The sequence below is a fragment of the Notolabrus celidotus genome, chromosome 15 (assembly GCF_009762535.1).
Source record: "Notolabrus celidotus isolate fNotCel1 chromosome 15, fNotCel1.pri, whole genome shotgun sequence".
Lineage (NCBI taxonomy): Eukaryota > Metazoa > Chordata > Actinopteri > Labriformes > Labridae > Notolabrus > Notolabrus celidotus.
Window position 1 is genome coordinate 33,127,713 of NC_048286.1, and position 12,501 is coordinate 33,140,213.

Here is a 12,501-nt window from a genome sequence, read left to right on the forward strand (position 1 = left end):
ATTCTCATTTAAAGGCACAGACACAGAAAACAGCCTGTTCTGAGCAGGGCTGAAAAAGAAGGGTTTACAGGCAGACCAAAATCTGATTTCAAAGAGTTTTTATGAGCAATAAACTTTAAAGACATGTTTTGGGGACCTCTTAGACCAATATATGTTGATGAAAAAGAGCAGAATATGTCACCTTTAAATGTAGCCTCTGAAGGCTGCAGCCCCTCAATTGAGACACAGTCTAACACGCTGCCGTTACGACTACTTCTAAACTTTAGAACAGGCTGGATGTGGTTCCATTAAAGACAACATTGCAGGAGCACCGAGGTTCTACCTGACGTATTTGATCGTCTTTCTATCATCCCAGTAAACCAAAGACAAACCGGTCCACGACGTAATGAGACTGACATAGAAGTTAATCTACACATGAGATGTTGAACAGAGGAGAGGATTTTAAAAGGAGGAAGTTATACTGACTGTGGCAGCACCGTTGACTTGCACTGATTTGCTTGCAGTGGAGAGAGTGCCGGGAACTCGCTCCACAGACAACTGCACCTCCTTCGGTTTCGCCTCCGTCACCTTCACCTCCCTGAAACAGAAATTATCATCAGTGATGCACTTTAACTCGTCGTAGTCTCGTTGACGAACATTAACCGTCATAATATCGTTGAAATTAAAGCGGCAGACTGAGATGGGTAAAGAGTTTTTTTTGAGTTGTTAATCATGAGAAGCTTCCTCCATCGGAAAATAAGTCACAACATAACATTTCCACCACAGAGAGAGCAGCGGCGGGCGATCAACATATAGATGAAGTTAAGAGAGAGAGAGAGAGAGAGACAGAGAGAGAGAGAGAGAGACACAGAGAGAGACAGAGAGAGAGAGACAGAGAGACAGAGAGAGAGAGAGAGAGAGAGAGAGAGAGAGAGAGAGAGAGAGGGAGAGAGAGAGAGAGAGAGAGAGAGAGAGAGAGAGAGAGAGAACACAACGCCCTTGCACAAACATCAATCACAGATTCAAGTGTCAGTGTTCTTACGCTGCAGGGAGGGGGGGAGCAGGGCTGTGCGGCGGGCCGGCGGAGGGGGTCACGGTCGGGGCTGAGGCTGAGGCTGAGGCTGGGGTCGAGGCTGGCGGTGAGGGCTGGAAGCTGGTGGGCATCGGGGAGGCGGAGGGCCGGAGCGGCTCTTTGGGGCCTGCTGGGGAGAGGGCTCCTCCAGAGCTGGATTCAGCACTTACATTCTGCAAGACAAAGACCAAACAGGAGGAGAGCAGCATGAGCCAACAGCTGGGTTAAGTTAATCTGATTAAACATTACAAATTCAGTCATTACCAATGTTGTGTTCACACCAGACACGGATAGAGTCATTCTCACGAGTGAATTACATGTAACGACACGATTACACGCAAGATCTTGTTAGGTGCGAATGGAACTAGCTACAAACGTGAATGACCCAAACCATGATGCGTTCAACACTCTACTCCCTTCATCCGCTTACTCAGGGAGTTATAAAATCTGATCTTCAGCGAGATCCTCTGGTGACATCTGATGTGAAGAACAGATCGGTCTAGGTTCATGATTTGGAAGATGGAGAGAACATCGAAAGTGTCTATGTGCGGCTACCCCGAACTCTACGACGCTACCTGTTGTTCTTTATCGATGCAGGAAAAAGAGGGAGAGAGCTTTGAAGGATTTGACACGCGAATGGAGCGAGTAAACACTGACCTACAAAGCTCTTAATGGTCAGACACCTTCATATCTTAAAGAGCTCATAGTGTCATATTACCCCTCTAGAACACTACGCTCCCAACATGCAGGCCTGCTCATCGTACCTAAAGTCTCTCAAAGTAGTATGGGAGGCAGAACCTTCAGTCTCTTACTTTAACTCTTCCTGTCCCATTAAAGTTACTAACCATAGACCTTTCTGGAGTCCCTGAGCTCCCTTGTCTCGTAGATTCCTCTGGATCTTTGCTGTAGATTCCTTTTTTGGGTTTCTTTCTTTCTTTCTTTCTTTGCTCTTTCCATGTTTCTTCATCCCTTCTGTCTTCTTTTCTCATCCCATCCTTTCCTTCTGTCATTCCTTCACCATTTATTCTCCTCTTTTTCTTTCTTCTGGTCTCCCTCTCTTCTCTCTTTTCTTAGACCTTTCTGGAGTCCCTGAGCTCCCTTGTCTCGTAGGTTCCTCTGGATCTCTGCTGCTGTGGACGTGCCAGACTCCAGCTGCTACAACTACTACTATCCGTCTCCCCACTATCATCTCTCTCTCTCTTCATCTCCCTCTATCCCTCTCTCCAACACGGTCTCAGATTCAGATGTGTGTCTAACATGAGTCTGGTCCTGCTGGAGGTTTCTGCCTGTTAAAGGAAGTTTGTCCTTGTCACTGTAACTTGCTAAATGCTGCAAAGTGCTCTGCTCATGGTGGATTAAGATGAGATCAGACTGAGTCCTGTCTGGAAGATGGGACTGGACCTGATCCGGTCTTGATGTTGGGTCTTTGTTAATAATAGAACATAGATTACGGTCTAGGCCTGCGTGTGAATATACGTCCGGTGTGAACACAACATCAGATTAGAGCCTCTCTTCTTCTAATTCGTGAACCGTAGTGTTTTACTCTACTGGTTTCGGTCCTTACCCTTTCCTTGGTGGTTCCGACAACGACGCTGCTGGCCAGCCGGTTGTCGAACACGTCGTCGGTCTTGAGATGGCCGGCCGCTCCGGGCAAGGGCGGGAAGCTGGAGAGACCAAGTTCGAAGCTCGGAGACGGGGGTTTGGGAGGAGGCGGTGGCGACTGAGGCGTCACTCTCTGCATGGCGAGGACGAAAAACACAGTCGGCACAAAGACTCGGTAACAAAAGCAGAACGTGTAGAAGGAGACTTTACCAAAACAAAGTTATTCACAGGTAATTAAAGAAGCTGCATTGTGAAGAGGACACTGAAAGAGTACTTACTGTAAACTTTTCGTCCCTCTTTTTCCTAGAAGCAGAAACATTTTTCCTTTAAGAAAGAGAACACTTCAATTTACAAACATCCATTTGATGTGAAACAATGATTTACCAACGAGGAATCACTTCACAGCTCTACATGAGCTCTTCGTCCCTCATTCTTACTGTGCAGGTCTTTCTCCTGAATACAGGGATGAGACGCTTTTTAAAGCTCCTGTGAGGAGTTTTAACTGCTTAAGAAACGGACCGAAAATCATACTGATGCCTCTTTTTGACCAACAAAAGAAAACAGGATCAATCTGCTACATGACGATGTACATTTTAGCGACTGTAACTTCTGCGACGGGGAAGTTGTCGGACAGCACGCGGGATAAACGGCCATTTATTCAGCAAAGAATCACATCTAGTGATACGTTTGTTCAATTCAACCCAAGTGGTCTTAAAATATGAAACCCATGTGGAAGTGTTAGAACTGCAGTTCACGGGGCGCTGGTGAGCTAAGGGTGTAAGCGCCTGACATACAGAGGCTATAGTCCTCGTCACAGGGGTCGCTGGTTCAACTCCCAGCCGCGACCATTTGCAGCATGTCTTCACCCTGCTCTCTACTCCCCATGTTTCCTACCTCTCTTCAGCTGTCTTATCAATAAAGGCAAAAAAAAAAAGAAACTGCAGTTCATGGAGTGTCCACTAGAGGCTGGCTGCAGAAACACCGGAAACCACATACACACACATTCAAAGAAGCAGAAATAAACATGTTTACATCCTGGTTCAAAAAACAGTTTAGGTCTGAGAAGCTCATTTCTCTCTTGAGGTGAAGTCTTTTAAAAACTTGTTATTTTCAAAGATATTAAACTTACAAGTTTTGCCCAAATAAGGGCATGCCTGACTCGATTGACAGGCGGGCACCCTGTAGCTGTTAGCAAAAAGGCTTAAAGCCCGCCTCTTTACCTCAGTTAGGTTGAGTTCAGCATTTCCAATATGTTTCCTGCCGATGATCGGCTTCAGAAACAGACGGTGCTCCGTTGTGTTACAGTCACGGTGGACATTAAACATGTTAGAAATGAACAGCAGAAGTTGTCTCTGTGCTCTTCCTTTACCCACATCCTGAAAGTGTATTTAATGAAGCGTGTTAAGTTAACGTTATAGTGTGTGGCGTCTTGCCGTACCTTCCTCGCCCGATTCCCAGGGAGTAGTCCGTGGTAGAGGGCTCGGTCACTCGCCCCGTGCCCACTGTGTCTCTGCGTGGAAAGGCTGCGGTGGAGGGTAACCTGGTTCTGGGCTGGCTGGTGGGGAGTCGCATCGGCGGACTGCTGCGGACCCCGTTGAGCCTCTCGCTGGGGAAGGTGGGAAAGAGGCCGGGGTTGTCGAGAAGTCCGGCGCTGCGGTCTGCTGTCGGGACTGTCGGCCTCAAGTGAGGTTTACTGTGATTCCTGCAGGAAGGAGACCACAAATCAAACGCATTGAGATACATGCTGTCAGACCAAAGTTTAATCTTTGAGGCACTAACTTTATACTTCTTTTTGACAGAAAATAACAAACATGAAACTAACTTTGATCTTTTTTTTGTATTTTCTTCCCCTTGTAGTTTTATTTAAAGTCGACTGCTCATAGACGTTTTTCAACCGGAGGAACTTTACCCCGGAACCATGTGATATTCAACCGGTGGACCCAGGGTCTACATTTAGTTCAGGGGTAGATAATCTCCCCCCTAAAAAGCCCCTGCTAGGGGGGTAGTACTTCTCAAAGGTCCCAGGACTTTTGGGGGTCAGGGCCTGCAATGCTGAACGTGTCTGATTGGTAGATTAACCCCAGTGTTTTTATTCCGCCCTCCGTCCACAATAACATCACACACATCTGTGATTCTCTTGATTTCTCTTTCTTTCATTAGTTTTTATTTGTTCAACTTTTTTTGTATGTGTGTGTACTTTTCAAAAGAAGAAGCTGTGATTCTCTTGATTTAGCAGCTTGTAACAGTAGTCTTCTCTCAGCCCACCGTGAATGCGTCTCTCCTCCCGGTGTTCCGGTTTTAAAAGTGACCCTGTAAACTGGAGACCTTCAGCTGAACGTGTCAGTGTTTGTGGAGTTTACACAGCTGTTGAAACACAGAGGGAGTTCCTGGGAATGCAAACTAGTTTAGTTTTTATTAAGATTTCAAAATATCCTCATCAGATATATAATGATGGTCTAAAGACGTTTATGAGGGATGCATCCGGCTGAGAGTCTCCAGTTAACAGGGTTGCTGTTTAAACCAAAACACCGGCCGATCTCTGCCACGGCTTTTTGAGTTCAAAAGAATTTTAAAGCCGTGTTGAAACGTCTTTGCTACTCGCGCTTATCTCCTCTCACATGTTGATTCATTCATTGCTTTTTACATGTTTTTAACCTCAGGCGCAAAATTTTCATTTTTTTTCATGTTTTTCTGCTTTTGGAGCACAATTTCAAATTTGAGGAAAATTAACTTTGTTCGACAGTTCAACTTTTTTTTTTTCAAAAAATTTTTTTTTTCAAAATTTCTATTTTCAAATTTTTTTTTTCAAAAATCTTTTTTTTTTTTTTTTTTTAAACAATTTTTTTTTTTTGCAAAATTTTTTTTTCAAAAAAAATTTTAATTTTTTTTTTTTTTTAATTTTGGTTAAAACAATTTTTTGGTGTGAAATATTTTTTTTGTGTGAAATATTTTGTTTTTAAATTTAGTTTGTAAAAAAAGAAATTTGTCAATTTTTTTTGTCAAATTTTATCTGTCAAATCTTTTGAGTCTCCAGTTAACAGGGTCGCCGTTTAAACCGAAACACCGGCCGATCTCTGCCACGGCTTTTTGAGTTCAAAAGGATTTTAAAGCCGTGTTGAAACGTCTTTGCTACTCGCGCTTATCTCCTCTCACGTGTTGATTCAGTGAATCCATCTGTGATGAAATATAGCACCATCTAAAACAGCGCCAGCTGAGTCTCTTCATGCTAACAGGCTAACATTCGGGGTAAAGTTCAAAGGTCAAAAAACGTCTGGCTACTACTTTACTAAAAGTTCCTGGGTCTTTAGATTTGTTCAACGACCCAGATGTCAGGGGCAGAATACTCTTGCATCACTGTCGCAAAACCACAAAACGAACATTGAATCTCTGACCGTTTAAAATCATAAGACCAAAAATCTTGTTTCCAAAGTCAGAGGTGTTGTAGCTTCAGAGATACCAACCTGTTCCTGGGTGAGTAGTGTCTGACGGTGAGTGGGGACGACGCTGGTTTGAAGCTGTGTGATGTGGTAAATCCATTGATGAACTGGTTGTTGTGAAACGGTGCAACCTGGAAAACAAATAACAGATCAGCGGCTACTCGACTGTCATTCGCCGGCATTTCCTGGCAGACTGGAGGCGCCTTTGTTTCCGTTTTCCACCTTATCTATTTGCCGACTTCGTACAGTGAATAGATAAGGCGTGCTAATTTGTGAATGTGTGCATTCAGGTCTTTCAGCTCGTTCTTACCAGCGTGGGGTCGATGAAACTGTGCGTGGCGGACCAGGCCTGCGGCGTGATGAGGCTGTATAAGGGGAACTGCTGCTGAGGGCTGTAAACCGGCGGGATGTAGTAGGATGTGTAGCGCTGCTGGGCGTACGGGTTTACCTCCACCGGTCGGTATCCGTTCTTTGGCATGAAAGTGTTGATAGCGATTGCCTTCGCCTTTATCCTCGCCTGGTAGAAAGAACCAGAACAGGGCAGGAAGTTAGAGGAAGACATGGATATACTGCATCCGTCACAGAGCCTACAACCCAGTCTTTGATCAACCTGACTGAGTTTTCCCTGCTCCTCTAACAGCTCTGTTCAAGGTGGTAGAGCCAGGACGTGGTTGTTGTTCAGCTTGACTACTGACTTGAACGAGGAAGAGAGAGCACATTTCTTCAGCCTCCCCATATAATCTAGACTAGAATTTAAATCCTTCTTCTGACCTACAAAGCTCTTAACAGTCAGACACCTTTGTATCTTAAAGAGCTCATAGTGCCCTGTTACCCCTCTAGAACACTACGCTCCCAACATGCAGGCCTGCTCATCGTCTCTAAAAGTAGTATGGGAGGTAGAGCCTTCAGTTCTCAGGCCCCTCTCCTTTGGAATCATCTACCAGTCAGGGTCCGGGAGGCAGACACCCTCTCTACTTTTAAGAGTAGGCTTCAAACTTTCCTTTTTGATGAAGCTTATAGTTAGAGCTGGATCAGGCTTGGACCAGGTCTTAGTTATGCTGCTATAGGCTTAGACTGACACACTGGGATCCTGTCTTTCCCTCTCTCTTCTCTCCTCTCTCTGTCTGTCTCTCACTTTAACTCTTCCTGTCCCATTAAAGTTACTAACCATAGACCTTTCTGGAGTCCCTGAGCTCCCTTGTCTCGTAGGTTCCTCTGGATCTCTGCTGTAGATTCCTTTTTTTGGTCTCTTTCTTTCTTTCTTTCTTTCTTTCTTTCTTTCTTTCTTTCTTTGTTCTTTCCATGTTTCTTCATCCTTTGTCTCCTTTCCTTATCCCGTCCTTTCCTTCTTTCATTCCTTCACCATTTATTCTCCTCTTTTTCTTTCTTCTGGTCTCCCTCTCTTCTCTCTTTTCTTAGACCTTTCTGGAGTCCCTGAGCTCCCTTGTCTCGTAGGTTCCTCTGGATCTCTGCTGCTGTGGACGTGCCAGACTCCAGCTGCTACAACTACTACTATCCGTCTCCCCACTATCATCTCTCTCTCTCTTCATCTCCCTCTATCCCTCTCTCCAACACGGTCTCAGCAGATGTGTGTCTAACATGAGTCTGGTCCTGCTGGAGGTTTCTGCCTGTTAAAGGAAGTTTGTCCTTGCCACTGTAACTTGCTAAATGCTGCAAAGTGCGCTGCTCATGGTGGATTAAGATGAGATCAGACTGAGTCCTGTCTGTAAGATGGGACTGGATCTGACCCGGTCTTGATGTTGGGTCTTTGTTAATAATAGAACATAGAGTACGGTCTAGACAAAAACATCAGATAAAGTGTGAGGTTATGTAACATACCTTAATAGGCTTCCCTTGGAAGGTCTTCACCTCCTCACGGAGATACTGATATGCCTGTTTCAAGAGAGAGAGAGAGAGAGAGAGAGAGAGAGAGAGAGAGAGAGAGAGAGAGAGAGAGAGAGAGAGAGAGAGAGAGAGAGAGAGAGAGAGAGAGAGAGAGAGAGCAGCAGAAACATGAATAACATCTTCGTTCTTCAAAGAAATCATGAAACAGGATTCAGAAACCGATGTGTGACGTCACGGACACTACGTCCACTGATTCCACAGTCTGTGGTTGTTACCTGCTGTGCATCTGCTTCTGATTCAAAGGTGATGAACCAGTTGTCGTTGTAGGCAAATTCACAGTTGATGAACTTCGGTAAGTTGTCCCCTTTAAAAAGAGCCTCGACTTCCTGCGAAGCAAAAGAGGAAGTGGTGTCATCGCCTTGTGACACTTTTTTTAAAAACAGCGACCACTCGCCAGAGTAACACCGGGCACATCCACTGACCTCTATGGGCGTGCTCTCAGGGACCTCTCTGAGGATCACGATGCAGCGGTTCTGATTGGGTCGCACCTTCTCGCCCTTCTCGTCCACTTGCACCAACGGCAGAGCTGGAAGGTGAGAAAAGCAGTTTGCATAAATAACCCTCAAATGAATGAATCCTCACATCACAGAGCCATCAAATGAAAGTGGAGCTTAGAGCCAGAGAGGATTTATTTAAGTAGTAAATAAGGTGTGTGTACAAATCAAACACAAGCAGGTAGAACTCTCCTGGATGCACTTTAACAACCTCTCAGGGGAAATCAGCCCCAAAGCTCAGGCTGATATAACATCCCCAATATAAAAGTTTCATCACGTCAAACCCTTAGGTCGCAGTTTGGGGGGTGAAATCATGGAGCGGGGAAGCCAGAGACTCGATACTCACATCGTAAAATGTCCACGATGAGCTCCACGTCTGTGCTGAGCTTTTTGACGTGGTCCAGGTTGGCCACTGTCACAATTGGCACATATTGGTCGCTGTCCATCTGGGAAATGAGGTACATGTCACTGGCCAGATTCTCCCTGTGAGACAAAGAAGAGGGCAGAGGTGGTTCATGACACTTTCAGAGGAGAGGAAGTGATGTCAGAGTGTGGAGGTGAAATATAACGAGGACTTTCACAGCGATTACGCTCAAACAATCTTTGTCCCAAAACACATTTGATGTTTCCCACAATGCAATGCTGCTGGGATGCCCCTGTTGATCTACAGAGGTAAAGAAAGGTAAGTCTGAAAACTTAAGGCGCGTTTTGACGTCTTTAGTTCCAGGGTAGTACGAACCAATCCATTTGCAATAAAGCACGATCAAAAACAGCACAAGAGGAATCTCCTTCATGCTAACTAGCTAACTAGCTAGCTGTAGTGTCACACCAAAAAGGTGCCTTCCCCAGGAACTAGAGACCTTAACAGCAAGAACTAGGGTATAACTTTAGTTCAGGGGTTGTTAATTTCCCCCTTGAAAAGCCTGCTCTGGGGGAACTACTTTCAAAAAGTCCAGGTACTTTGGGGGCGGGGCTTACAATGCTGAATGTGACTTTATTTCACCCTCCGTCCACAATTACATCACGAACACCTGTGATTCACTTGGTTTAGTAACTCCTGAACATCAGTCTTCTCTGAGCCTGATAGTGTGAATGCTTCTCTGTCAGCTCCCGGTGTTACAGTCTGAAGAGTGACCCTGTAAACTGGAGACCTTCCACTGAACGTGTCAGTGTTTGTGGAGTTTATGACAGCTGTTGAAACACAGAAGGAGTCCTCGGGAATGCATCCAAGTTCAGTTTTTATTCAAATGTCCAAATCAGATATTTAATGATCATCTAAAAAGACATTTGTGAGGGATGCATCCAGCTGAGAGTCTTCAGTTAACAGGGTCGCTGTTTAATCTGGAACACCAGTCCATCTCTGACACGACTTTTAAAATCTGTCTTCTTGCTTTAAGTCGAGTGTTTCAGACGTTTTGTATCCTCTTCGTCTCTAGAGCTCGTCTTCTTCCAAGTGTTCATTCAACAATCATAAACAGCACAAGAGTAATCTCCCCCATGCTACTAGCTTACAAGCTAACTGTAGTGCTGCAGGAACTTTCACCAGGAACTAGGGACCTTTTGAGGAGCAGCATCTTACGAAATATGCTCTCTAACAACAAATCAGTGCTCACCTTTACCGATTCAACCACAAATACATGAACGCATCGCTTGCATTTGGGAAAAATGTTCGTTAACGTCTGTTTATTTGTGGTCGGATGACGCCACAGGTGCCGAGTTGAATCCAGACGTCCAAACAGAGGAGGGAGGTTGAACTGCGCGTCCTTATAATCATTCTGACATAGGAGGCGTAACGCTGATAAAAACACCAGAGGAATATCTGTTTTCCTGCAGCAACACGATCCGTTAATGACCGAGATGACCGACAGCATGAACAACCAGAGAAGGGATTCCACTGAGTCGCCCACAACAGCCTCTCTCTGCTCCTGGGCTCCTTTAATGATCACTTAGAAGCGGCCATTTTTCTTGCTGTGGCTCATTTAAGTGCTTTTACCCATTAATGAGTGTGAAGCAGCGGCTGAGCGATGAGCAGAAGAAGATGGGTCTGACAGTTTGATGTTTTAACACAGTTGTCCGCCTTATGGGGAAATCTTGGATTATTTTAAGGCGTTTTTCGACCGGTGTCAGTGTTTGTGGAGTTTACACAGCTGTTGAAACACAGAGGGAGTTCCTGGGAATGCAAACTAGTTTAGTTTTTATTAAGATTTCAAAATATCCTCATCAGATATTTAATGATGGTCTAAAGACGTTTATGAGGGATGCATCCGGCTGAAAGTCTCCAGTTAACAGGGTCGCTGTTTAAACTAAAACACCGGCCGATCTCTGCGATCACGGCTTTTTGAGTTCAAAAGGATTTTAAAGCCGTGTTGAAACGTCTTTGCTACTCGCGCTTATCTCCTCTCACGTGTTGATTCAGTGAATCCATCTGTGATGAAATATAGCACCATCTAAAACAGCGCCAGCTGAGTCTCTTCATGCTAACAGGCTAACTGTTGTGTTGCTCATAATGATACCTGCCTGTCCGTCTGCTTCTATGGTGTCATCTGTGATGAATGGCATTCCTCTTTGTGTTACTGCCCTCTACTGGTCTGGTGGTGTAGTGCATTTACTTTTTATTTCCTCCATACGTCACTGGCCTGATTTACACAATCTACCCGGGACTTCAGCCCGCGGTCGAAACGCAGACAACAATGGGGGCACAGGAACCTTTTAGTTCAGGGGAAAGTAGTCCTCGGAGCTAAAAGACCCCAGAACTCTTGGTCAAAAGTCACCTTTAGACTTTCTTTTGCACAATCAGACATCAACCATCCATCACAAGAACAACTTCTGTGCACTGAGTGAACACAACACATCGTAAAAGACCTGAGTCTATGAGTCATAAGAACCTCATTGTGGTGTAACGTGGCGTCATCAAGGTAAACTTACCTGGAAAGACAGAACTCCAAGGTCTTCTTCAGGTGTTCCCTCAGGCCCTCCTGGGGGTTCTCTTGCTGGGGATCACTGCCTGTTGAAGCACAGGACACATGACCAGTTAACGAAACCAATCCCTGATCCCAGGAGCAGAACATTCTTCAGTCCAACGGAAAATAAGGTACGAAAAACTAACATGATTCAAAGCAGGATGGTGGAGGGAAAGCAGAACTTTTCATGGACGAGTAAAAATGGTTAACGCACAAAAACATGCTGCGTGTTTGTAAGTGACTCAGCAGAAGTCTAACTTGTGAACTCCTCGTCTTTGCCTCTTGCTAAGTCAGCTTCAGAAGTGAACGTCACGTCACACTACGTCTGTTTTATTCGGTCTATGGTGCCAAACAGCGAGGCGTTAAAAGATAAAAAGGTTTCGCCACAAAAGCTGTCTCTGTATTCCTCTGGGGTTAACTTCAAATTAAAGAAAACCAAAGAGATTATTTATCTGTACTCGCTCAATTACTGTGACTTCACACCTGACCCGTGAAAGTCTCAGTTTCAAAGCTTCAAAGGTTTCTTAGACTGAAACCGGAATTGAATAAGGGTCTGTGTTTTCATTCCAGCAGCTGCTGCACATCAGGGTCCACAATGTTTTCCAGAATTCAGACTTTAATCCTAGAAATCTGATTTAATCCTAGAATTCTTACTTTAATCTCAGAATTCTGGCTCTAATTTCATAATTCTGACATTAATCTTAGAATTCTAATTGAATCCAATAATTCTGACTATAATCCAAGAAGTCTGATTTTAATCTAAGAATTCTGATTTGATTTCAGAATTCTGATTTATCCAAAAAATACTGAATTTAATCCAGGAATTCTGATTTAATCCAAGATTTCTGAATTAATCCAAGAGTTTTGACTTTAATCTAAGAATTATGAATCTTATTTCAGAATTCCGACTGTAATCTCATAATTCTGATTTCCCAGGATTATGCTCTTCTGAACAATAATCTCTTACAAAGAAAAATGAAAAATGTTTTTCAATTCTTCCTGTCACCTCTTTGTCAGACTGGATGCGTGATGGCGTCATGAGTTATTACTGT

At 44.4% G+C, this 12,501-nt stretch overlaps 1 protein-coding gene across 2 annotated transcripts in view; it reads right to left on the reverse strand.

Annotated features, from left to right (window-relative positions):
• Window positions 1–12,501, reverse strand: part of larp4b (La ribonucleoprotein 4B) — a 43,316-nt gene that overhangs the window by 8,877 nt on the left and 21,938 nt on the right. Inside the window, exons 6-17 of one of the 2 annotated variants that reach the window (XM_034702227.1) lie at window positions 11,415–11,493; window positions 8,836–8,972; window positions 8,418–8,521; window positions 8,211–8,321; window positions 7,930–7,983; window positions 6,401–6,607; window positions 6,115–6,221; window positions 4,092–4,355; window positions 2,932–2,977; window positions 2,616–2,786; window positions 1,022–1,224; window positions 466–577 (exon numbers count right to left, since the gene is read on the reverse strand). In XM_034702227.1, coding sequence (XP_034558118.1) covers window positions 466–577; window positions 1,022–1,224; window positions 2,616–2,786; window positions 2,932–2,977; window positions 4,092–4,355; window positions 6,115–6,221; window positions 6,401–6,607; window positions 7,930–7,983; window positions 8,211–8,321; window positions 8,418–8,521; window positions 8,836–8,972; window positions 11,415–11,493 — 1,595 coding nt within the window. The remainder of the gene's footprint in view (window positions 1–465; window positions 578–1,021; window positions 1,225–2,615; window positions 2,787–2,931; window positions 2,978–4,091; window positions 4,356–6,114; window positions 6,222–6,400; window positions 6,608–7,929; window positions 7,984–8,210; window positions 8,322–8,417; window positions 8,522–8,835; window positions 8,973–11,414; window positions 11,494–12,501) is intronic. The other variant, XM_034702228.1, reaches the window with a different exon arrangement.